This window comes from Lampetra fluviatilis, chromosome 24, assembly GCF_964198595.1.
Source record: "Lampetra fluviatilis chromosome 24, kcLamFluv1.1, whole genome shotgun sequence".
Taxonomy (NCBI): Eukaryota; Metazoa; Chordata; class Hyperoartia; order Petromyzontiformes; family Petromyzontidae; genus Lampetra; species Lampetra fluviatilis.
Window position 1 is genome coordinate 318939 of NC_136298.1, and position 24488 is coordinate 343426.

Below are 24488 nucleotides of genomic sequence, written 5' to 3' on the forward strand. Positions count from 1 at the left end.
CCTGCACATTGACACCTAGCACCTGAACATTGACACCTAGCACCTAAACATTGACACCTACCTCCTGAACATTGACACCTAGCACCTGAGCATTGACACCTAGCACCTGAACATTGACACCTATCACCTGCACATTGACACCTATGACCTGAACATTGGCACCTAGCCCCTGAACATTGACACCTAGCACCTGCAGATTGACACCTAGCACCTGCACATTGACATCTATTTCCTGCACATTGACACTTACCACTTGAATATTGACACTTAGCACCTGCACATTGACACCTAGCTCCTGCACATTGACACCTATGACCTGAACATTGGCACCTAGCCCCTGAACATTGACACCTAGCACCTGAACATTGACACCTAGCACCTGCACATTGACACCTGTTACCTGAACATTGACAACTAGCTCCTGCACATTTACATCTAGCACCTGAACATTGACACCTAGCACCTGCACAATGACACCTAGCTCCTGCACATTGACATCTAGCACCTGAACATTGACACCTAGCACCTGCACATTGACACCTAGCACCTGCACATTGACACCGAGCACCTGCACATTGACACCTAGCACCTAAACATTGATACCTAGCACCTGAACATTGACACCTAGCTCCTGAACATTGACACCTAGCACCTGCACATTGACACCTTTCACCTAAACATTGACACCTAACACCTGAACATTGACACCTAGCACCTGAACATTGACACCTAGCTCCTGCACATTGACACCTAAATCCTGCACATTGACAACTAGCACCTTAACATTGACACCTAATACCTGAACATTGACACCTAGTACCTGAACATTGACACCTAGCACCTGCACATTGACACCTAGCTCCTGCACATTGACACCTAGCACCTGCACATTGACACCTAGCACCTGAACATCGACACCTAGCACCTGAACATTGACACCTAGCTCCTGAACATTGACACCTAGCACCTGCACAATGACACCTAGCACCTGCACAATGACACCTAGCACCTGAACATTGACACCTAGTACCTGCACATTGACACCTAGTACCTGAACATTGACACCCATCACCTGAACATTGACACCTATCACCTGAACATTGACACCTAGCACCTGCACATTGACACCTAGCACCTGCACTTGGAAACACCGAGCACTTGCACATTGACACCTAGAACCTGAACATTGACACCTAGCACCTGCACATTGAAACCTAGCACCTGCACTTGGAAACACCGAGCACTTGCACATTTACACCTAGCACATGCACATTGACACTAAGCACCTGCACATTGACACCTAGCACCTGCACATTGACACATAGCACCTGCACATTGACACGTAGCTCCTGCACATTGACACCTAGCTCCTGCACATTGACACCTAGCACCTGAACATTGACACCTAGCACCTGAACATTGACACCTAGCACTTGCACATTGACACCTAGCTCCTGCATATTGACACCTGAACATTGACACCTAGCACCTGAACATTGACACCTAGCACCTGAACATTTACACCTATCACCTGAACATTGACACCTAGCACCTGAACATTGACACCTAGCACCTGAACATTTACACCTAGCACCTGCACATTGACACCTATCACCTGAACATTGACACCTATCACCTGCACATTGACACCTATGACCTGAATATTGGCACCTAGCCCCTGCAGATTGACACCTAGCACCTGCATATTGACATCTATTTCCTGCACATTGACACCTAGCTCCTGCACATTGACATCTAGCACCTGAACATTGACACCTAGCACCTGCACATTGACACCTAGCACCTGCACATTGACACCTAGCACCTGCACATTGACACCTAGCACCTGTACATTGACACCTAGCACCTTAACATTGATACCTAGCACCTGAACATTGACACCTAGCTCCTGAACATTGACACCTAGCACCTGCACATTGACACCTATCACCTAAACATTGACACCTAACACCTGAACATTGACACCTAGCACCTGAACATTGACACCTAGCTCCTGCACATTGACACCTAGCTCCTGCACATTGACAACTAGCACCTTAACATTGACACCTAACTCCTGAACATTGACACCTAGTACCTGAACATTGACACCTAGCTCCTGCACATTGACACCTAGCACCTGCACATTGACACCTAGCTCCTGCACATTGACACCTAGCACCTTCACATTGACACCTAGCACCTGAACATTGACACCTAGCACCTGAACATTGACACCTAGCTCCAGAACATTGACACCTAGCACCTGCACATTGACACCTAGCACCTGAACATTGACACCTAGTACCTGCACATTGACACCTAGTACCTGAACATTGACACCTATCACCTGAACATCGACACCTATCACCTGAACATTGACACCTAGCACCTGAACATTGGCACCTAGTACCTGAACATTGACACATATCACCTGAACATTGACACCTAGCACCTGCACATTGACACCTAGTACCTGAAAATTGACACCTAGCACCTAAACATTGACACCTACCTCCTGAACATTGACACCTAGCACCTGAGCATTGACACCTAGCACCTGAACATTGACACCTATCACCTGCACATTGACACCTATGACCTGAACATTGGCACCTAGCCCCTGAATATTGACACCTAGCACCTGCAGATTGACACCTAGCACCTGCACATTGACACCTAGCACCTGAACATTGACACCTAGCACCTGCACATTGACACCTAGCACCTGAACATTGACACCTAGCACCTGCACGTTGACACCTAGCTCCTGCACATTGACACCTAGCACCTGAACATTGACACCTAGCACCTGCACATTGACACCTAGCACCTGAACATTGACACCTATTACCTGAACATTGACACCTAGCTCCTGCACATTGACATCTATCACCTGAACATTGACACCTAGCACCTGCACATTGACACCTAGCACCTGCACTTGGACACCGAGCACTTGCACATTGACACCTAGAACCTGCATATTGACACCTAGCTCCTGTACATTGACACCTAGCACCTGCACATTGACACCTATTACCTGAACATTGACACCTAGAACCTGTACATTGACATCTAGCACCTGCACATTGACACCTAGCACCTGAAGATTGACACCTAGCACCTGCACATTGACACCTAGCACCTGCACATTGACACCTAGCACCTGCACATTGACACCTAGCACCTGAACATTTACAACTAGCACCTGAACATTGACACCTAGCTCCTGAACATTGACACCTAGCACCTGCACATTGACACCTAGAACCTGAACATTGACACCTAGTACCTGCACATTGACACCTAGTACCTGAACATTGACACCTATCACCTGAACATTGACACCTATCACCTGAACATTGACACCTATTACCTGAACATTGGCACATAGTACCTGAACATTGACACGTAGCACCTGAACATTGACACCTAGCACCTGCACATTGACACCTAGCACCTGCACATTGACACCTATGACCTGAACATTGGCACCTAGCCCCTGCAGATTGACACCTAGCACCTGCATATTGACATCTATTTCCTGCACATTGACACCTAGCTCCTGCACATTGACATCTAGCACCTGAACATTGACACCTAGCACCTGCACATTGACACCTAGCACCTGCACATTGACACCTAGCACCTGCACATTGACACCTAGCACCTGTACATTGACACCTAGCACCTTAACATTGATACCTAGCACCTGAACATTGACACCTAGCTCCTGAACATTGACACCTAGCACCTGCACATTGACACCAATCACCTAAACATTGACACCTAACACCTGAACATTGACACCTAGCACCTGAACATTGACACCTAGCTCCTGCACATTGACACCTAGCTCCTGCACATTGACAACTAGCACCTTAACATTGACACCTAACACCTGAACATTGACACCTAGTACCTGAACATTGACACCTAGCTCCTGCACATTGACACCTAGCACCTGCACATTGACACCTAGCTCCTGCACATTGAAACCTAGCACCTGCACTTGGAAACACCGAGCACTTGCACATTTACACCTAGCACATGCACATTGACACTAAGCACCTGCACATTGACACCTAGCACCTGCACATTGACACATAGCACCTGCACATTGACACGTAGCTCCTGCACATTGACACCTAGCTCCTGCACATTGACACCTAGCACCTGAACATTGACACCTAGCTCCTGCATATTGACACCTGAACATTGACACCTAGCACCTGAACATTGACACCTATCACCTGAACATTGACACCTAGCACCTGAACATTGACACCTAGCACCTGAACATTTACACCTAGCACCTGCACATTGACACCTAGTACCTGAACATTGACACCCATCACCTGAACATTGACACCTATCACCTGAACATTTACACCTATTACCTGAACATTGGCACATAGTACCTGAACATTGACACCTAGCACCTGCACATTGACACCTAGCACCTGAACATTGACACCTAGCACCTAAACATTGACACCTACCTCCTGAACATTGACACCTAGCACCTGAGCATTGACACCTATCACCTGAACATTGACACCTATCACCTGCACATTGACACCTATGACCTGAACATTGGCACCTAGCCCCTGCAGATTGACACCTAGCACCTGCATATTGACATCTATTTCCTGCACATTGACACCTAGCTCCTGCACATTGACATCTAGCACCTGAACATTGACACCTAGCACCTGCACATTGACACCTAGCACCTGCACATTGACACCTAGCACCTGCACATTGACACCTAGCACCTGTACATTGACACCTAGCACCTTAACATTGATACCTAGCACCTGAACATTGACACCTAGCTCCTGAACATTGACACCTAGCACCTGCACATTGACACCTATCACCTAAACATTGACACCTAACACCTGAACATTGACACCTAGCACCTGAACATTGACACCTAGCTCCTGCACATTGACACCTAGCTCCTGCACATTGACAACTAGCACCTTAACATTGACACCTAACTCCTGAACATTGACACCTAGTACCTGAACATTGACACCTAGCTCCTGCACATTGACACCTAGCACCTGCACATTGACACCTAGCTCCTGCACATTGACACCTAGCACCTTCACATTGACACCTAGCACCTGAACATTGACACCTAGCTCCAGAACATTGACACCTAGCACCTGCACATTGACACCTAGCACCTGAACATTGACACCTAGTACCTGCACATTGACACCTAGTACCTGAACATTGACACCTATCACCTGAACATCGACACCTATCACCTGAACATTGACACCTAGCACCTGAACATTGGCACCTAGTACCTGAACATTGACACATATCACCTGAACATTGACACCTAGCACCTGCACATTGACACCTAGTACCTGAAAATTGACACCTAGCACCTAAACATTGACACCTACCTCCTGAACATTGACACCTAGCACCTGAGCATTGACACCTAGCACCTGAACATTGACACCTATCACCTGCACATTGACACCTATGACCTGAACATTGGCACCTAGCCCCTGAATATTGACACCTAGCACCTGCAGATTGACACCTAGCACCTGCACATTGACACCTAGCACCTGAACATTGACACCTAGCACCTGCACATTGACACCTAGCACCTGAACATTGACACCTAGCACCTGCACGTTGACACCTAGCTCCTGCACATTGACACCTAGCACCTGAACATTGACACCTAGCACCTGCACATTGACACCTAGCACCTGAACATTGACACCTATTACCTGAACATTGACACCTAGCTCCTGCACATTGACATCTAGCACCTGAACATTGACACCTAGCACCTGCACATTGACACCTAGCACCTGCACTTGGACACCGAGCACTTGCACATTGACACCTAGAACCTGCATATTGACACCTAGCTCCTGTACATTGACACCTAGCACCTGCACATTGACACCTATTACCTGAACATTGACACCTAGAACCTGTACATTGACATCTAGCACCTGCACATTGACACCTAGCACCTGAAGATTGACACCTAGCACCTGCACATTGACACCTAGCACCTGCACATTGACACCTAGCACCTGCACATTGACACCTAGCACCTGAACATTTACAACTAGCACCTGAACATTGACACCTAGCTCCTGAACATTGACACCTAGCACCTGCACATTGACACCTAGAACCTGAACATTGACACCTAGTACCTGCACATTGACATCTAGTACCTGAACATTGACACCTATCACCTGAACATTGACACCTATCACCTGAACATTGACACCTATTACCTGAACATTGGCACATAGTACCTGAACATTGACACGTAGCACCTGAACATTGACACCTAGCACCTGCACATTGACACCTAGCACCTGCACATTGACACCTATGACCTGAACATTGGCACCTAGCCCCTGCAGATTGACACCTAGCACCTGCATATTGACATCTATTTCCTGCACATTGACACCTAGCTCCTGCACATTGACATCTAGCACCTGAACATTGACACCTAGCACCTGCACATTGACACCTAGCACCTGCACATTGACACCTAGCACCTGCACATTGACACCTAGCACCTGTACATTGACACCTAGCACCTTAACATTGATACCTAGCACCTGAACATTGACACCTAGCTCCTGAACATTGACACCTAGCACCTGCACATTGACACCAATCACCTAAACATTGACACCTAACACCTGAACATTGACACCTAGCACCTGAACATTGACACCTAGCTCCTGCACATTGACACCTAGCTCCTGCACATTGACAACTAGCACCTTAACATTGACACCTAACACCTGAACATTGACACCTAGTACCTGAACATTGACACCTAGCTCCTGCACATTGACACCTAGCACCTGCACATTGACACCTAGCTCCTGCACATTGACACCTAGCACCTTCACATTGACACCTGGCACCTGCACATTGACACCTAGCACCTGCACTTGGACACCGAGCACTTGCACATTGACACCTAGAACCTGCATATTGACACCTAGCTCCTGTACATTGACACCTAGCACCTGCACATTGACACCTATTAACTGAACATTGACACCTAGAACCTGTACATTGACACCTAGCACCTGCACATTGACACCTAGCACCTGAACATTGACACCTAGCACCTGCACATTGACACCTAGCACCTGCACATTGACACCTAGCACCTGCACATTGACACCTAGCACCTGAACATTTACAATTAGCACCTGAACATTGACACATAGCTCCTGAACATTGACATCTAGCACCTGCACATTGACACCTAGAACCTGAACATTGACACCTAGTACCTGCACATTGACACCTAGTACCTGAACATTGACACCTATCACCTGAACATTGACACCTATCACCTGAACATTGACACCTATTACCTGAACATTGGCATATAGTACCTGAACATTGACACGTAGCACCTGAACATTGACACCTAGCACCTGCACATTGACACCTAGCACCTGAACATTGACACCTAGCACCTAAACATTGACACCTACCTCCTGAACATTGACACCTAGCACCTGAGCATTGACACCTATCACCTGAACATTGACACCTATCACCTGCACATTGACACCTATGACCTGAACATTGGCACCTAGCCCCTGCAGATTGACACCTAGCACCTGCATATTGACACCTATCACCTAAACATTGACACCTAACACCTGAACATTGACACCTAGCACCTGAACATTGACACCTAGCTCCTGCACATTGACACCTAGCTCCTGCACATTGACAACTAGCACCTTAACATTGACACCTAACTCCTGAACATTGACACCTAGTACCTGAACATTGACACCTAGCTCCTGCACATTGACACCTAGCACCTGAACATTGGCACCTAGTACCTGAACATTGACACATATCACCTAAACATTGACACCTAGTACCTGAACATTGACACCTAGCACCTAAACATTGACACCTACCTCCTGAACATTGACACCTAGCACCTGAGCATTGACACCTAGCACCTGAACATTGACACCTATCACCTGCACATTGACACCTATGACCTGAACATTGGCACCTAGCCCCTGAATATTGACACCTAGCACCTGCAGATTGACACCTAGCACCTGCACATTGACACCTAGCACCTGAACATTGACACCTAGCACCTGCACATTGACACCTAGCACCTGAACATTGACACCTAGCACCTGCACGTTGACACCTAGCTCCTGCACATTGACACCTAGCACCTGAACATTGACACCTAGCACCTGCACATTGACACCTAGCACCTGAACATTGACACCTAGCACCTGCACATTGACACATATCACCTGAACATTGACACCTAGCACCTGCACATTGACACCTAGTACCTGAAAATTGACACCTAGCACCTAAACATTGACACCTAGCACCTGAACATTGACACCTAGCACCTGAGCATTGACACCTAGCACCTGAACATTGACACCTATCACCTGCACATTGACACCTATGACCTGAACATTGGCACCTAGCCCCTGAACATTGACACCTAGAACCTGTACATTGACATCTAGCACCTGCACATTGACACCTAGCACCTGAACATTGACACCTAGCACCTGAACATTGACACCTAGCACCTGCACATTGACACCTAGCACCTGAACATTGACACCTAGCACCTGCACGTTGACACCTAGCTCCTGCACATTGACACCTAGCACCTGAACATTGACACCTAGCACCTGCACATTGACACCTAGCACCTGAACATTGACACCTATTACCTGAACATTGACACCTAGCTCCTGCACATTGACATCTAGCACCTGAACATTGACACCTAGCACCTGCACATTGACACCTAGCACCTGCACTTGGACACCGAGCACTTGCACATTGACACCTAGAACCTGCATATTGACACCTAGCTCCTGTACATTGACACCTAGCACCTGCACATTGACACCTATTACCTGAACATTGACACCTAGAACCTGTACATTGACATCTAGCACCTGCACATTGACACCTAGCACCTGAACATTGACACCTAGCACCTGCACATTGACACCTAGCACCTGCACATTGACACCTAGCACCTGCACATTGACACCTAGCACCTGAACATTTACAACTAGCACCTGAACATTGACACCTAGCTCCTGAACATTGACACCTAGCACCTGCACATTGACACCTAGAACCTGAACATTGACACCTAGTACCTGCACATTGACACCTAGTACCTGAACATTGACACCTATCACCTGAACATTGACACCTATCACCTGAACATTGACACCTCTTACCTGAACATTGGCACATAGTACCTGAACATTGACACGTAGCACCTGAACATTGACACCTAGCACCTGCACATTGACACCTAGCACCTGCACATTGACACCTATGACCTGAACATTGGCACCTAGCCCCTGCAGATTGACACCTAGCACCTGCATATTGACATCTATTTCCTGCACATTGACACCTAGCTCCTGCACATTGACATCTAGCACCTGAACATTGACACCTAGCACCTGCACATTGACACCTAGCACCTGCACATTGACACCTAGCACCTGCACATTGACACCTAGCACCTGTACATTGACACCTAGCACCTTAACATTGATACCTAGCACCTGAACATTGACACCTAGCTCCTGAACATTGACACCTAGCACCTGCACATTGACACCTATCACCTAAACATTGACACCTAACACCTGAACATTGACACCTAGCACCTGAACATTGACACCTAGCTCCTGCACATTGACACCTAGCTCCTGCACATTGACTACTAGCACCTTAACATTGACACCTAACACCTGAACATTGACACCTAGTACCTGAACATTGACACCTAGCTCCTGCACATTGACACCTAGCACCTGCACATTGACACCTAGCTCCTGCACATTGACACCTAGCACCTTCACATTGACACCTGGCACCTGCACATTGACACCTAGCACCTGCACTTGGACACCGAGCACTTGCACATTGACACCTAGAACCTGCATATTGACACCTAGCTCCTGTACATTGACACCTAGCACCTGCACATTGACACCTATTAACTGAACATTGACACCTAGAACCTGTACATTGACACCTAGCACCTGCACATTGACACCTAGCACCTGAACATTGACACCTAGCACCTGCACATTGACACCTAGCACCTGCACATTGACACCTAGCACCTGCACATTGACACCTAGCACCTGAACATTTACAATTAGCACCTGAACATTGACACATAGCTCCTGAACATTGACACCTAGCACCTGCACATTGACACCTAGAACCTGAACATTGACACCTAGTACCTGCACATTGACACCTAGTACCTGAACATTGACACCTATCACCTGAACATTGACACCTATCACCTGAACATTGACACCTATTACCTGAACATTGGCATATAGTACCTGAACATTGACACGTAGCACCTGAACATTGACACCTAGCACCTGCACATTGACACCTAGCACCTGAACATTGACACCTAGCACCTAAACATTGACACCTACCTCCTGAACATTGACACCTAGCACCTGTACATTGACACCTAGCTCCTGAACATTGACACCTAGCACCTGCAGATTGACACCTAGCACCAGCACATTGACACCTATTTCCTGCACGTTGGCACCTAGCTCCTGAACATTTACACCTAGCACTTGCACATTGACACCTAGCTCCTGCATATTGACACCTGAACATTGACACCTAGCACCTGAACATTGACACCTAGCTCCTGCACATTGACACCTAGCACCTGAACATTGACACCTAGCACCTGAACATTGACACCTAGCACCTGCACTTGGACACCGAGCACTTGCACATTGACACCTAGAACCTGCATATTGACACCTAGCTCCTGTACATTGACACCTAGCACCTGCACATTGACACCTATTAACTGAACATTGACACCTAGAACCTGTACATTGACACCTAGCACCTGCACATTGACACCTAGCACCTGCACATTGACACCTAGCACCTGCACATTGACACCTATCACCTAAACATTGACACCTAACACCTGAACATTGACACCTAGCACCTGAATATTGACACATAGCACCTGCACATTGACACCTAGCACTTGCACATTGACACCTAGCACCTGCACATTGACACCTAGCTCCTGCACATTGACACATAGCACCTGCACATTGACACCTATCACCTGCACATTGACACCTATCACCTGAACATTGGCACCTAGCTCCTGAACATTGACACCTAGCACCTGCAGATTGACACCTAGCACCAGCACATTGACACCTATTTCCTGCACGTTGGCACCTAGCTCCTGAACATTGACACATAGCACCTGAATATTGACACCTAGCACATGCACATTGACACCTAGCTCCTGCACATTGACACCTAGCACCTGAACATTGACACTTAGCACTTGCACATTGACACCTAGCTCCTGCATATTGACACCTGAACATTGACACCTAGCACCTGAACATTGACACCTAGCTCCTGCACATTGACACCTAGCACCTGAACATTGACACCTAGCATCTGAACATTGACACCTAGCACATGTACATTGACACCTAGCACCTGCACATTGACACCTAGCACCTGCACATTGACACCTAGCACCTGAACATTTACACCTAGCACCTGCACATTGACACCTAGCACCTGCACTTTGACACCTAGCACCTGAACATTGACACCTAGCACCTGCACATTGACACCTAGCACCTGCACATTGACACCTAGCACCTGAACATTGACACCTAGCTCCTGCACATTGACACCTAGCACCTGCACATTGACACCTAGCACCTGAACATTGACACCTAGCACCTGAACATTGACACCTAGCACCTGAACATTGACACCTAGCTCCTGCACATTGACACCTAGCACCTGCACATTGACACCTAGCACCTGCACATTGACACATAGCACCTGCACATTGACACATAGCACCTGATCATTGATACCTAGCACCTGAACAGTGACACCTAGCTCCTGAACATTGACTCCTAGCACCTGCACACTGACACCTATCACCTGAACATTGACACCTAGCACCTGCACATTGACACCTAGCACCTGAACATTGACAGCTAGCACCTGAACATTGACACCTAGCTCCTGAACATTGACACCTAGCACCTGAGCATTGACACCTAGCACCTGAACATTGACAACTATCACCTGCACATTGACACCTATCACCTGAACATTGGCACCTAGCTCCTGAACATTGACACCTAGCACCTGCAGATTGACACCTAGCACCTGCACATTGATACCTATTTCCTGCACGTTGGCACCTAGCTCCTGAACATTGACACATAGCACCTGCACATTGACACCTAGCACTTGCACATTGACACCTAGCACCTGCACATTGACACCTAGCTCCTGCACATTGACACCTAGCACCTGCACATTGACACCTAGCACCTGAACATTGACACCTAGCACCTGCACATTGACACCTAGCACCTGTACATTGACACCTAGCACCTGAACATTGACACCTAGCACCTGCACATTGACACCTAGCACCTGCACATTGACACCTAGCACTTGCACATTGACACCTAGCACCTGAACATTGATACCTAGCACCTGAACATTGACACCTAGCTCCTGAACATTGACACCTAGCACCTGCACATTGACACCTATCACCTAAACATTGACACCTAACACCTGAACATTGACACCTAGCACCTGCACATTGACACCTAGCACCTGCACATTGACACCTAGCACCTGAACATTGACACCTAGCTCCTGCACATTGACACCTAGCACCTGCACATTGACACCTAGCACCTGAACATTGACACCTAGCACCTGAACATTGACACCTAGCACCTGAACATTGACACCTAGCTCCTGCACATTGACACCTAGCACCTGCACATTGACACCTAGCACCTGCACATTGACACATAGCACCTGCACATTGACACCTAGCACCTGATCATTGATACCTAGCACCTGAACAGTGACACCTAGCTCCTGAACATTGACACCTAGCACCTGCACACTGACACCTATCACCTGAACATTGACACCTAGCACCTGCACATTGACACCTAGCACCTGAACATTGACAGCTAGCACCTGAACATTGACACCTAGCTCCTGAACATTGACACCTAGCACCTGAGCATTGACACCTAGCACCTGAACATTGACAACTATCACCTGCACATTGACACCTATCACCTGAACATTGGCACCTAGCTCCTGAACATTGACACCTAGCACCTGCAGATTGACACCTAGCACCTGCACATTGACACCTATTTCCTGCACGTTGGCACCTAGCTCCTGAACATTGACACATAGCACCTGCACATTGACACCTAGCACTTGCACATTGACACCTAGCACCTGCACATTGACACCTAGCTCCTGCACATTGACACCTAGCACCTGCACATTGACACCTAGCACCTGAACATTGACACCTAGCACCTGCACATTGACACCTAGCACCTGTACATTGACACCTAGCACCTGAACATTGACACCTAGCACCTGCACATTGACACCTAGCACCTGCACATTGACACCTAGCACTTGCACATTGACACCTAGCACCTGAACATTGATACCTAGCACCTGAACATTGACACCTAGCTCCTGAACATTGACACCTAGCACCTGCACATTGACACCTATCACCTAAACATTGACACCTAACACCTGAACATTGACACCTAGCACCTGAATATTGACATATAGCACCTGCACATTGACACCTAGCACTTGCACATTGACACCTAGCACCTGCACATTGACACCTAGCTCCTGCACATTGACACATAGCACCTGCACATTGACACCTAGCACCTGAACATTGACACCTAGCACCTGCACATTGACACCTAGCACCTGTACATTGACACCTAGCACCTGAACATTGATACCTAGCACCTGAACATTGACACCTAGCTCCTGAACATTGACACCTAGCACCTGCACATTGACACCTATCACCTAAACATTGACACCTAACACCTGAACATTGACACCTAGCACCTGAATATTGACACCTAGCTCCTGCACATTGACACCTAGCTCCTGCACATTGACACCTAGCACCTGCACATTGACACATATCACCTGAACATTGACACCTAGGACCTGAACATTGACACCTAGCTCCTGCACATTGACACCTAGCTCCTGCACATTGACACCTAGCACCTGCTCATTGACACCTAGCACCTGAACATTGATACCTAGCACCTAAACATTGACACCTAGCACCTGCACATTGACACCTAGCACCTGAACATTGACACCTAGCACCTGCACATTGACACCTAGCACCTGTACATTGACACCTAGCACCTGAACATTGACACCTAGCACCTGCACATTGACACCTAGCACCTGCACATTGACACCTAGCACCTGCACATTGACACCTAGCACCTGAACATTGATACCTAGCACCTGAACATTGACACCTAGCTCCTGAACATTGACACCTAGCACCTACACATTGACACCTATCACCTAAACATTGACACCTAATACCTGAACATTGACACCTAGCACCTGAACATTGACACCTAGCTCCTGCACAATGACACCTAGCTCCTGCACATTGACAACTAGCACCTTAACATTGACACCTAGCACCTGAACATTGACACCTAGCTCCTGCACATTGACACCTAGCACCTGCACATTGACACCTAGCACCTGCACACTGACACCTAGCACCTGAACATTGACACCTAGGACCTGAACATTGACACCTAGCTCCTGCACATTGACACCTAGCTCCTGCACATTGACACCTAGCACCTGCTAATTGACACCTAGCACCTGAACATTGACACCTAGCACCTGCACATTGACACCTAGCACCTGCACATTGACACCTTAGCCCCTGCACATTGACACCTAGCACCTGCACATTGACACCTAGCACCTGAACATTGACACCTAGCACCTGCACATTGACACCTAGCACTTGCACATTGACACCTAGCTCCTGCACATTGACACTTGAACATTGACATCTAGCACCTGAACATTGACACCTAGCTCTTGCACATTGGCACCTAGCACCTGAACATTGACACCTAGCACCTGAACATTGACACCTAGCACCTGAACATTGACACCTAGCACCTGAACATTGACACCTAGAACCTGAACATTCACACCTAGCACATTAACATTGACACCTAGCACCTGAACATTGACACCTAGCACCTGAACATTGACACCTAGCACCTGCACATTGACACCTAGCACCTTAACATTGATATCTATCACCTGAACATTGACACCTAGCACCTGAACATTGACACCTAGTACCTGAACATTGACATCTACTGCTGCTGCCACACGCGAGATGAGAATCGAAAGTCAAATTATGGACAGGAAATGGTCGACGAGTTTGGATGGCGTCGTGCGAGTTCTAAGGGGTGGAGGACGAACTGGTGATTGACGCGAGCAGAGCCGAGAGCCGAGTTTGCTAAACAAGAGATGATTGTTTACAGAGGGACACAGCTGGAACCAGCAAGCGGTGGACGATGTTCACCTCGGGGCAAAGTATTGAAAGACGTATTCAGGATCAAAGATAATGAAACGATCGAGCGCCCTTGGGAAAGGTGAATGCGATTATGAGCGGCAGCAGCAGCAGCATTCCGATGTGTGTGTGAGGACGCACGCTGTCAAATCAGTGCGTGATACCTGCGATGGCCTCAGGCCGTGGATTAAACACAGGATAAGAAGCGAGTGCGCATAGCGGTGGACAGCGGGAAGCCGACTTCCAAGCGCTGTGCCGAGCGGACTCGAGGCGACTTCCACAGAATAAATTAAAAGATGACTTCATGGTGATGTTGCTCATCTCCCGTTCACAGCCCTGAGCCCAGTCGTGTGAATTCCACATTCATATGGCGGGGGAGAGTCTCTCCGTGAAACCACCGCTGTTGACTTCCCCAGAGAGTGGTACGTCACTTAATCGCCTCCAGACGGAGTATGGGGCTGCGTCAAACGCCAGCACACAGAGGCGCATGCAAACATTCAGAATCACACAAATATTCATCCGTAGATCCTTGGACAGACTGTTGAGGCGAGTCCTGTTAGCGAGGACCCATGGAGGCTGGCATGGCACGGCGAGGTGGAGTTGGTGGCCAACAACAACGCCCGGACGTCTTTGTCTCCCCAATAATAATACTCCACCAGGTTACTAACTTACGGCTAAGTCGACCTAGGGGGAGACCCAGGACAGGCTCACATATTCTTCACTGATATTGTGACCCGTGATCACGAATCGGCGCGATAACCTCTGCGCCACCACTCCCCACAACGGGTCAAACACGCTCACGAGAAGTCACAGACGCCTCCTCCTCCTACACCTCATCAAAGTCCCCACGACGCAGAAGATCGCTGGCTACGACCTCCCGCGAAGCTTCTGGAGCCACAAACCCTGAACCTCACACACACCATGGCAGCAGCAGCAGAAGCTGCTGCAGTATAGACTAGATGTTCATGGTGACGTTGGTGATGATGATGATGTTGTTGATGTTGATATTGGTGATGATGTTGCTGATAATGTTGGTGATGATGTTGATGATGATGTTGGTGATGATATTTGTGATGTTGGTGATGTTAATGATGATGTTGTTGATGTTGATATTGGTGATGATGTTGATGATGTTGGTGATGATCATGTTCATGTTGGTGCAAAAATGGAAGATTACAATTCTCTGGGCAGTATGCAGCTATCTGTGGTCACCACCCAGAACACAACCACAGAACGCGTACCCACTAAGCGCGTACCCCCTCAACGCGTACCCACTCAGCGCGTACCCCCTCAACGCGTACCCACTCAGCGCGTACCCACTCAGCGCGTACCCACTCAGCGCGTACCCACTCAGTGTCCAGTTCACAAACACGATGGATGAGGCATCGTCTTCGTCACAGTGATTCACCACTCCGCTGCTCCTGACTCCGCAGTCATCTGGCTCAACCACCTCGATATCTGAACGGCAGCTCTTGCTCTTCACCAACCCCAGCCACACGAAGGATGCTCACGATCACTCACAGACGGAATCGATACAAAAACGAACCCAGCGATGCAGAGCACGGGGGAGAGAGACGCGCGCTTGGGGACGCGAGGACACAGAGAGCAGAGAAGGAGGAAGGCGTGGACCAGAGAGCAGGAACAACGTGAGAATTCAGGGATGTGCTTGGGGTCAGGACACTCCGTGGCTGAAATGGGTTGATGATGACGATGAAGATGGCTCAGGACGAGGCTGTAGTAACGGAATTGCAGGCAACCAATCCCGTCCAATTTGGAGGTCTAAACAGTACAGCCTCAAGATCGAGATCGAGCTGTTGGCTCAAGAGAGTTGGCGTGTTGTCAAGACCGACACGGGGGGGGGGGGGGGGGCTTCCATAACAGATGACTCAGGATAATCTACTGCTGCATCTTCTGGCCAAACAAAATCCACAACACCGAACTGTACAAGAAGACCGCTTGTCCGAATATCACAAACCAGACATTGAGAGACGGCGAATCAAACAGCTCGGGCATGTACTCAGAATTGGCCAGGGCCGTACACCGACACATCGCCCCCACGATGAACACCACGGGGAAAAAGGAAACCCGGGAGACCCGAGACCACGTGGCGTAAGACCCTGAAGGTCGATCTGGGAGCAGCAATCACCCTCTCTTGGGGCGAGGCTCAACATGTTGCCAAGGACAGGAAGAAGTGGAATTGAACTCATTGCGGCCTTATGTCCCATCGGGGATGAGGAGGATTAACGACCTCAGCGACAAAGGCGAGAGGACGCACCGAGAGCGAGCACGGTACAACCCCGGAGATGGAGCAATGAGATCGGTCACGCCACGTGCATGAGCGAGATGCCTCGCGGCATCGCAGGATGGCGAGAGATGATTGTTGCGAGGAGAGGCATTCAAGCAGCAGCGGATAGTGCGTGGCAGCTTGAGCGAGATAACACGCGACCCAGGCGTCACGCGGATGCAGCAGAGGCTTCATCGAGAGTTGTGCCCTTGCGACGCGTATTGTCGTGTGCTGAGGGCACAACATCGACCCCCGTCTACGGTTGGAGGATGCAGGGGGCGAGTGTGGTTAGCGAGCACCTATTAAGGTCGGAGCGCCCGCCAGCGAGACGGCGCTGTGGTCAACAACCACGCCACCACTGACGCTCACCACGCCGTACTTATTGCAGGCTGAGTCGACCTAAGACAGATCCAGGACAGGTAATGACAAGATTGCCACCGTATGACGATGTTGATGATGTTATGCGGGAGACCGTGAGCGGTAATCTAACCCAGGGGGCCGGCTTCGTCGGCGCAGTGAGACCCACGGTGACACAAACACGTGCACACCACACACACAGTACACACCACACACAGTACACACACAGTGTGGTGTGTACTGTGTGTGTGGTGTGTACTGTGTGTGTGGTGTGTAGTGTGTGTGGTGTGTACTGTGTGTGTAGTGTGTACTGTGTGTGTGGTGTGTAGTGTGTGTGTAGTGTGTACTGTGTGTGGTGTATACTGTGTGTGTAGAGTGTACTGTGTGTGTGGTGTGTACTGTGTGTGTGTAGTGTGTACTGTGTGTGTGGTGTGTACTGTGTGTGTAGTGTGTACTGTGTGAGTGGTGTGTACTGTGTGTAGTGTGTACTGTGTGTGTGGTGTGTACTGTGTGTGTAGTGTGTACTGTGTGTGGTGTGTAATGTGTGTGGTGTGTACTGTGTGTGTGTAGTGTGTACTGTGTGTGTGGTGTGTACTGTGTGTGTGGTGTGTACTGTGTGTGTGTAGTGTGTACTGTGTGTAGTGTGTACTGTGTCTAGTGTGTACTGTGTGTGTGTAGTGTGTGTGTGTAGTGTGTACTGTGTGTGTGGTGTGTAGTGTGTGTGTTGTGTGCACTGTGTGTGTGGTGTGTACTGTGTGTGTGGTGTGTACTGTGTATGTAGTGTGTACTGTGTGTGGTGTGTACTGTGTGTAGTGTGTACTGTGTGTGTAGTGTGTACAGTGTGTGTGTAGTGTGTACAGTGTGTGTGTAGTGTGTACTGTGTGTGTGGTTCGTACTGTGTGTGTGGTGCGTACTGTGTGTGTAGTGTGTACTGTGTGTGTGGTGTGTAGTGTGTGTGTAGTGTGTACTGTGTGTGGTGTGTACTGTGTGTATGGTGTGTACTGTGTGTGTGGTGTGCACTGTGTGTGTGTAGTGTGTACTGTGTGTGTGGTGTGTACTGTGTGTGGTGTGTACTATGTGTGTGGTGTGTACTGTGTGTGTAGTGTGTACTGTGTGTGGTTTGTAGTGTGTGTGTAGTGTGCACTGTGTGTGTGGTGTGTACTGTGTGTGTGTAGTGTGTATTGTGTGTGTGGTGTGTAGTGTGTGTGGTGTGTACTGTGTGTGTAGTGTGTACTGTGTGTATGGTGTGTAGTGTGTGTGTAGTGTGTACTGTGTGTGGTGTATACTGTGTGTGTAGTGTGTACTGTGTGTGTGGTGTGTAATGTGTGTGTGTAGTGTGTACTGTGTGTGTGGTGTGTACTGTGTGTGTACTGTGTGTGTGGTGTGTACTGCATGTGTGGTGTGTACTGTGTGTGTGGTGTGTAGTTTGTGTGTAGTGTGTACTGTGTGTGTGTTGTGTACTGTGTGTGTAGTGTGTACTGTGTGAGTGGTGTGTACTGTGTGTAGTGTGTACTGTGTGTGTGGTGTGTACTGTGTGTGTAGTGTGTACTGTGTGTGGTGTGTAGTGTGTGTGGTGTGTACTGTGTGTGTGTAGTGTGTACTGTGTGTGTGTAGTGTGTACTGTGTGTGTGGTGTGTACTGTGTGTGTGGTGTGTACTGTGTGTGTGTAGTGTGTACTGTGTGTAGTGTGTACTGTGTCTAGTGTGTACTGTGTGTGTAGTGTGTGTGTGTAGTGTGTACTGTGTGTGTGGTGTGTAGTGTGTGTGTTGTGTGCACTGTGTGTGTGGTGTGTACTGTGTGTGTGGTGTGTACTGTGTGTGTAGTGTGTACTGTGTGTGGTGTGTACTGTGTGTAGTGTGTACTGTGTGTGTAGTGTGTACAGTGTGTGTGTAGTGTGTACAGTGTGTGTGTAGTGTGTACTGTGTGTGTAGTGTGTACTGTGTGTGTGGTTCGTACTGCGTGTGTGGTGCATACTGTGTGTGTAGTGTGTACTGTGTGTGTGGTGTGTAGTGTGTGTGTAGTGTGTACTGTGTGTGGTGTGTACTGTGTGTGTGGTGTGTACTGTGTGTGTGGTGTGCACTGTGTGTGTGTAGTGTGTACTGTGTGTGTGGTGTGTACTGTGTGTGGTGTGTACTATGTGTGTGGTGTGTACTGTGTGTGTAGTGTGTACTGTGTGTGTGGTTTGTAGTGTGTGTGTAGTGTGTACTGTGTGTGTGGTGTGTACTGTGTGTGTGGTGTGTACTGTGTGTGTGTAGTGTGTACTGTGTGTAGTGTGTACTGTGTCTAGTGTGTACTGTGTGTGTAGTGTGTGTGTGTAGTGTGTACTGTGTGTGTGGTGTGTAGTGTGTGTGTTGTGTGCACTGTGTGTGTGGTGTGTACTGTGTGTGTGGTGTGTACTGTGTGTGTAGTGTGTACTGTGTGTGGTGTGTACTGTGTGTAGTGTGTACTGTGTGTGTAGTGTGTACAGTGTGTGTGTAGTGTGTACAGTGTGTGTGTAGTGTGTACTGTGTGTGTAGTGTGTACTGTGTGTGTGGTTCGTACTGCGTGTGTGGTGCATACTGTGTGTGTAGTGTGTACTGTGTGTGTGGTGTGTAGTGTGTGTGTAGTGTGTACTGTGTGTGGTGTGTACTGTGTGTGTGGTGTGTACTGTGTGTGTGGTGTGCACTGTGTGTGTGTAGTGTGTACTGTGTGTGTGGTGTGTACTGTGTGTGGTGTGTACTATGTGTGTGGTGTGTACTGTGTGTGTAGTGTGTACTGTGTGTGTGGTTTGTAGTGTGTGTGTAGTGTGTACTGTGTGTGTGGTGTGTACTGTGTGTGTGGTGTGTACTGTGTGTGTGTAGTGTGTACTGTGTGTAGTGTGTACTGTGTCTAGTGTGTACTGTGTGTGTAGTGTGTGTGTGTAGTGTGTACTGTGTGTGGTGTGTACTGTGTGTAGTGTGTACTGTGTGTGTAGTGTGTACAGTGTGTGTGTAGTGTGTACAGTGTGTGTGGTGTGTACTGTGTGTGTAGTGTGTACTGTGTGTGGTGTGTACTGTGTGTAGTGTGTACTGTGTGTGTAGTGTGTACAGTGTGTGTGTAGTGTGTACAGTGTGTGTGTAGTGTGTACTGTGTGTGTAGTGTGTACTGTGTGTGTGGTTCGTACTGCGTGTGTGGTGCATACTGTGTGTGTAGTGTGTACTGTGTGTGTGGTGTGTAGTGTGTGTGTAGTGTGTACTGTGTGTGGTGTGTACTGTGTGTGTGGTGTGTACTGTGTGTGTGGTGTGCACTGTGTGTGTGTAGTGTGTACTGTGTGTGTGGTGTGTACTGTGTGTGGTGTGTACTATGTGTGTGGTGTGTACTGTGTGTGTAGTGTGTACTGTGTGTGTGGTTTGTAGTGTGTGTGTAGTGCGTACTGTGTGTGTGGTGTGTACTGTGTGTGTGTAGTGTGTATTGTGTGTGTGGTGTGTGTGGTGTGCACTGTGTGTGGTGTGTACTGTGTGTGTAGTGTGTACTGTGTGTGTGGTGTGTACTGTGTATGTGTACTGTGTGTGTGGTGTGTACTGTGTGAGTAGTGTGTACTGTGTGTGTAGTGTGTACAGTGTGTGTGGTGTGTACTGTGTGTGTAGTGTGTACAGTGGGTGTGTAGTGTGTACTGTGTGTGTAGTGTGTACTCTGTGTGGTGTACTGTGTGTGTAGTGTGTAACGTGTGTGTGTAGTGTGTAGTGTGTGTGTAGTGTGTACTGTGTGTGTGGTGTGTACTGTGTGTGTGGTGTGTGTGGTGTGTACTGTGTGTGGTGTGTACTGTGTGTGGTGTGTACTGTGTGTGGTGTGTACTGTGTGTGGTGTGTACTGTGTGTGTGGTGTGTACTGTGTGTGTGGTGTTTACTGTGTGTGTGGTGTGTACTGTGTGTAGTGTACTGTGTGTAGTGTACTGTGTTAGTGTGTACTGTGTTAGTGTGTACTGTGTGTGTAGTGTGTACTGTGTGTGTAGTGTGTACTGTGTGTGTAGTGTGTACTGTGTGTGTAGGTTGTACTGTGTGTGTGGTTTGTACTGTGTGTGTGGTGTGTACTGTGTGTAGTGTGTACTGTGTACTGTGTGTGTAGTGTCTACTGTGTGTAGTGTGTACTGTGTGTGTAGTCTGTACTGTGTGTGTGGTGTGTACTGTGTGTGTAGTGTGTACTGTGTGCGGTGTGTACTTTTTGTGTAGTGCGTACTGTGTGTGTGGTGCGTACTGTGTGTGTGGTATGTACTGTGTGTGTAGTGTGTACTGTGTGTGTGGTGTGTACTGTGTGTGGTGTGTACTGTGTGTGTGGTGTGTAGTGTGTACTGTGTGTGTGGTGTGTACTGTGTGTGTAGTGTGTACTCTGTGTGTGGTGTGTACTGTGTGTGTGGTGTGTACTGTGTGTAGTGTGTACTGTGTGTGTACTGTGTGTATTGTGTACTGTGTGTGTGGTGTGTACTGTGTGTGTCGTGTGTACTGTGTGTGTGTAGTGTGTACTGTGTGTGTGTGTACTGTGTTTGTGTGGTGTGTACTGTGAGTGTGGTATGTACTGTGTGTGTGGTGTGTACTGTGTGTGTGTTTACTGTGTGTATGGTGTGTACTGTGTGTGTAGTGTGTACTGTGTGTGTGGTGTGTACTGTGTGTGTAGTGTGTACCGTGTGTGTGGTGTGTACTGTGTACTGTGTGTGTGTAGTGTGTACTGTGTGTGTGGTGTGTACTGTGTGTGTGGTGTGTACTGTGTGTGTGGTGTGTGCTGCGTGTGTGGTGTGTACTGCGTGTGTGGTGTGTACTGTGTGTGTGGTGTGTACTGTGTGTGTAGTGTGTACTGTGTGTGTGGTGTGTGCTGCGTGTGTGGTGTGTACTGCGTGTGTGGTGTGCACTGTGTGTGGTGTGTACTGTGTGTGTTGTGTGTACTGTGTGTGTGGTGTGTACTGTGTGTGTGTACTGTGTGTGTAGTGTGTACTGTGTGTGGTGTGTGTACTGTGTGTGTGTACTGTGTGTGTAGTGTGTACTGTGTGTGTGGTGTGTACTGTGTATGTGTAGTGTGTACTGCGTGTGTGGTGTGTGTACTGCGTGTGTGGTGTGTACTGCGTGTGTGGTGTGTACTGTGTGTGTGGTGTGTACTGTGTGTGTAGTGTGTACTGTGTGTGTACTGTGTGTGTGTGTACTGTGTGTGTGTACTGCGTGTGCTCTATGGTGTACACATCAGAGAATCAAGAGGCCGATTCGCACGTCTCCTTCATACATGGGAGGGGATTCAAGACACTTTAAAGACGCAAAAGCTCAGTCGTGCGATTGTGACCATGCAATCCAAACTATGGACAATACAGTAAACCTATAGAGACCCGCATGGATACATCGAGACCCACAGAGACCCATAGAGAGACATTAAAGACCAGCGAGCGTGCTGCGCTGTTGACTGTTGCAACCCCAACTGTGGACCGTACAAGTTGGCCACTGGAGTCTGCGCAAAACGACACCAACTCGCTGCCTCTCTCTCTCTCATGGAGCCCTCTCGTCGTGGCCAGCAGCAGACCTCGACATTGTGGTTGTTGTTTCTCCTGGACAGCTGCTATCGTGCACAAGAATAGCGACGTCTACTCGACGCGTGCCCTCCCTCTCTCCGTGTTGTTGGTGCCTCGGGGTCCCCGGGACCGCCGTCACCTCTCGCCGTCTCTGCCTCTCACCTGGGCGCCAGGTGACCCGGGGAGGCCGCTACGGGCCGCATGGCCGCGGCTCCATCGTCGCTTCTGGCAGCGGCGACTCCAGCAGCGGAGCCGCGTTCATTGCGTGGCAGCAGCAGCAGCCGCAGCAGGGCTGCTCTTGTTTGTCGGGCGCAGTAACTTTCTCGCCGCTGCGGCAGCAGCGACCAGCGCGGTTCGGGAGTCGTCTCCGCTCCTCTTCGCCTCGCGCTCCGGCTCGTTCAGAAACTCTGGGCGCCAGTCGCCCTCTCTCTGTGTGTCTCTCCTATGGACGGTGACCCTTCTATTCTGGCCAGCCACAGCGACTAAAGGAGTCGTCAGCTCCCCCCCCCCCCCCCCAGGTGTTTAATGCGGTTCCTTGGGTAGCTGAGAAGCCTGGTCCGGTGATGTCTCGCACAAGGCGCGCGATTCTTAGAGGACACGGAATGGACACGGAGGAGCAGCAAGCGGGGAGGCGCTGTGGGGACTGAGCAGCGGCGGCGGCAGCGGCGGGAAGAGGCGGCAAAGCGCGAACCCCGCGGGGCGGGGGAGGAGGAGGAGGAGACGATGCGAGCCCCGTGCACACGGAGAGGGGCAGGGTGCATGCACACAAAGGCAAAGATGCA

General features: G+C 49.1%; 1 protein-coding gene across 1 annotated transcript in view; it reads right to left on the reverse strand.

Annotated features, from left to right (window-relative positions):
* LOC144941214 (uncharacterized) overlaps positions 1 to 24183 on the reverse strand; it is a 126970-nt gene extending 102787 nt beyond the window's left edge. The window contains exon 1 of the mRNA XM_078867832.1: positions 23869 to 24183. Within this exon, the coding sequence (XP_078723958.1) occupies positions 23869 to 23909 (41 nt within the window). The 5' untranslated portion in view covers positions 23910 to 24183. The remainder of the gene's footprint in view (positions 1 to 23868) is intronic.
* Between the last annotated feature and the right edge of the window lie 305 nt (positions 24184 to 24488).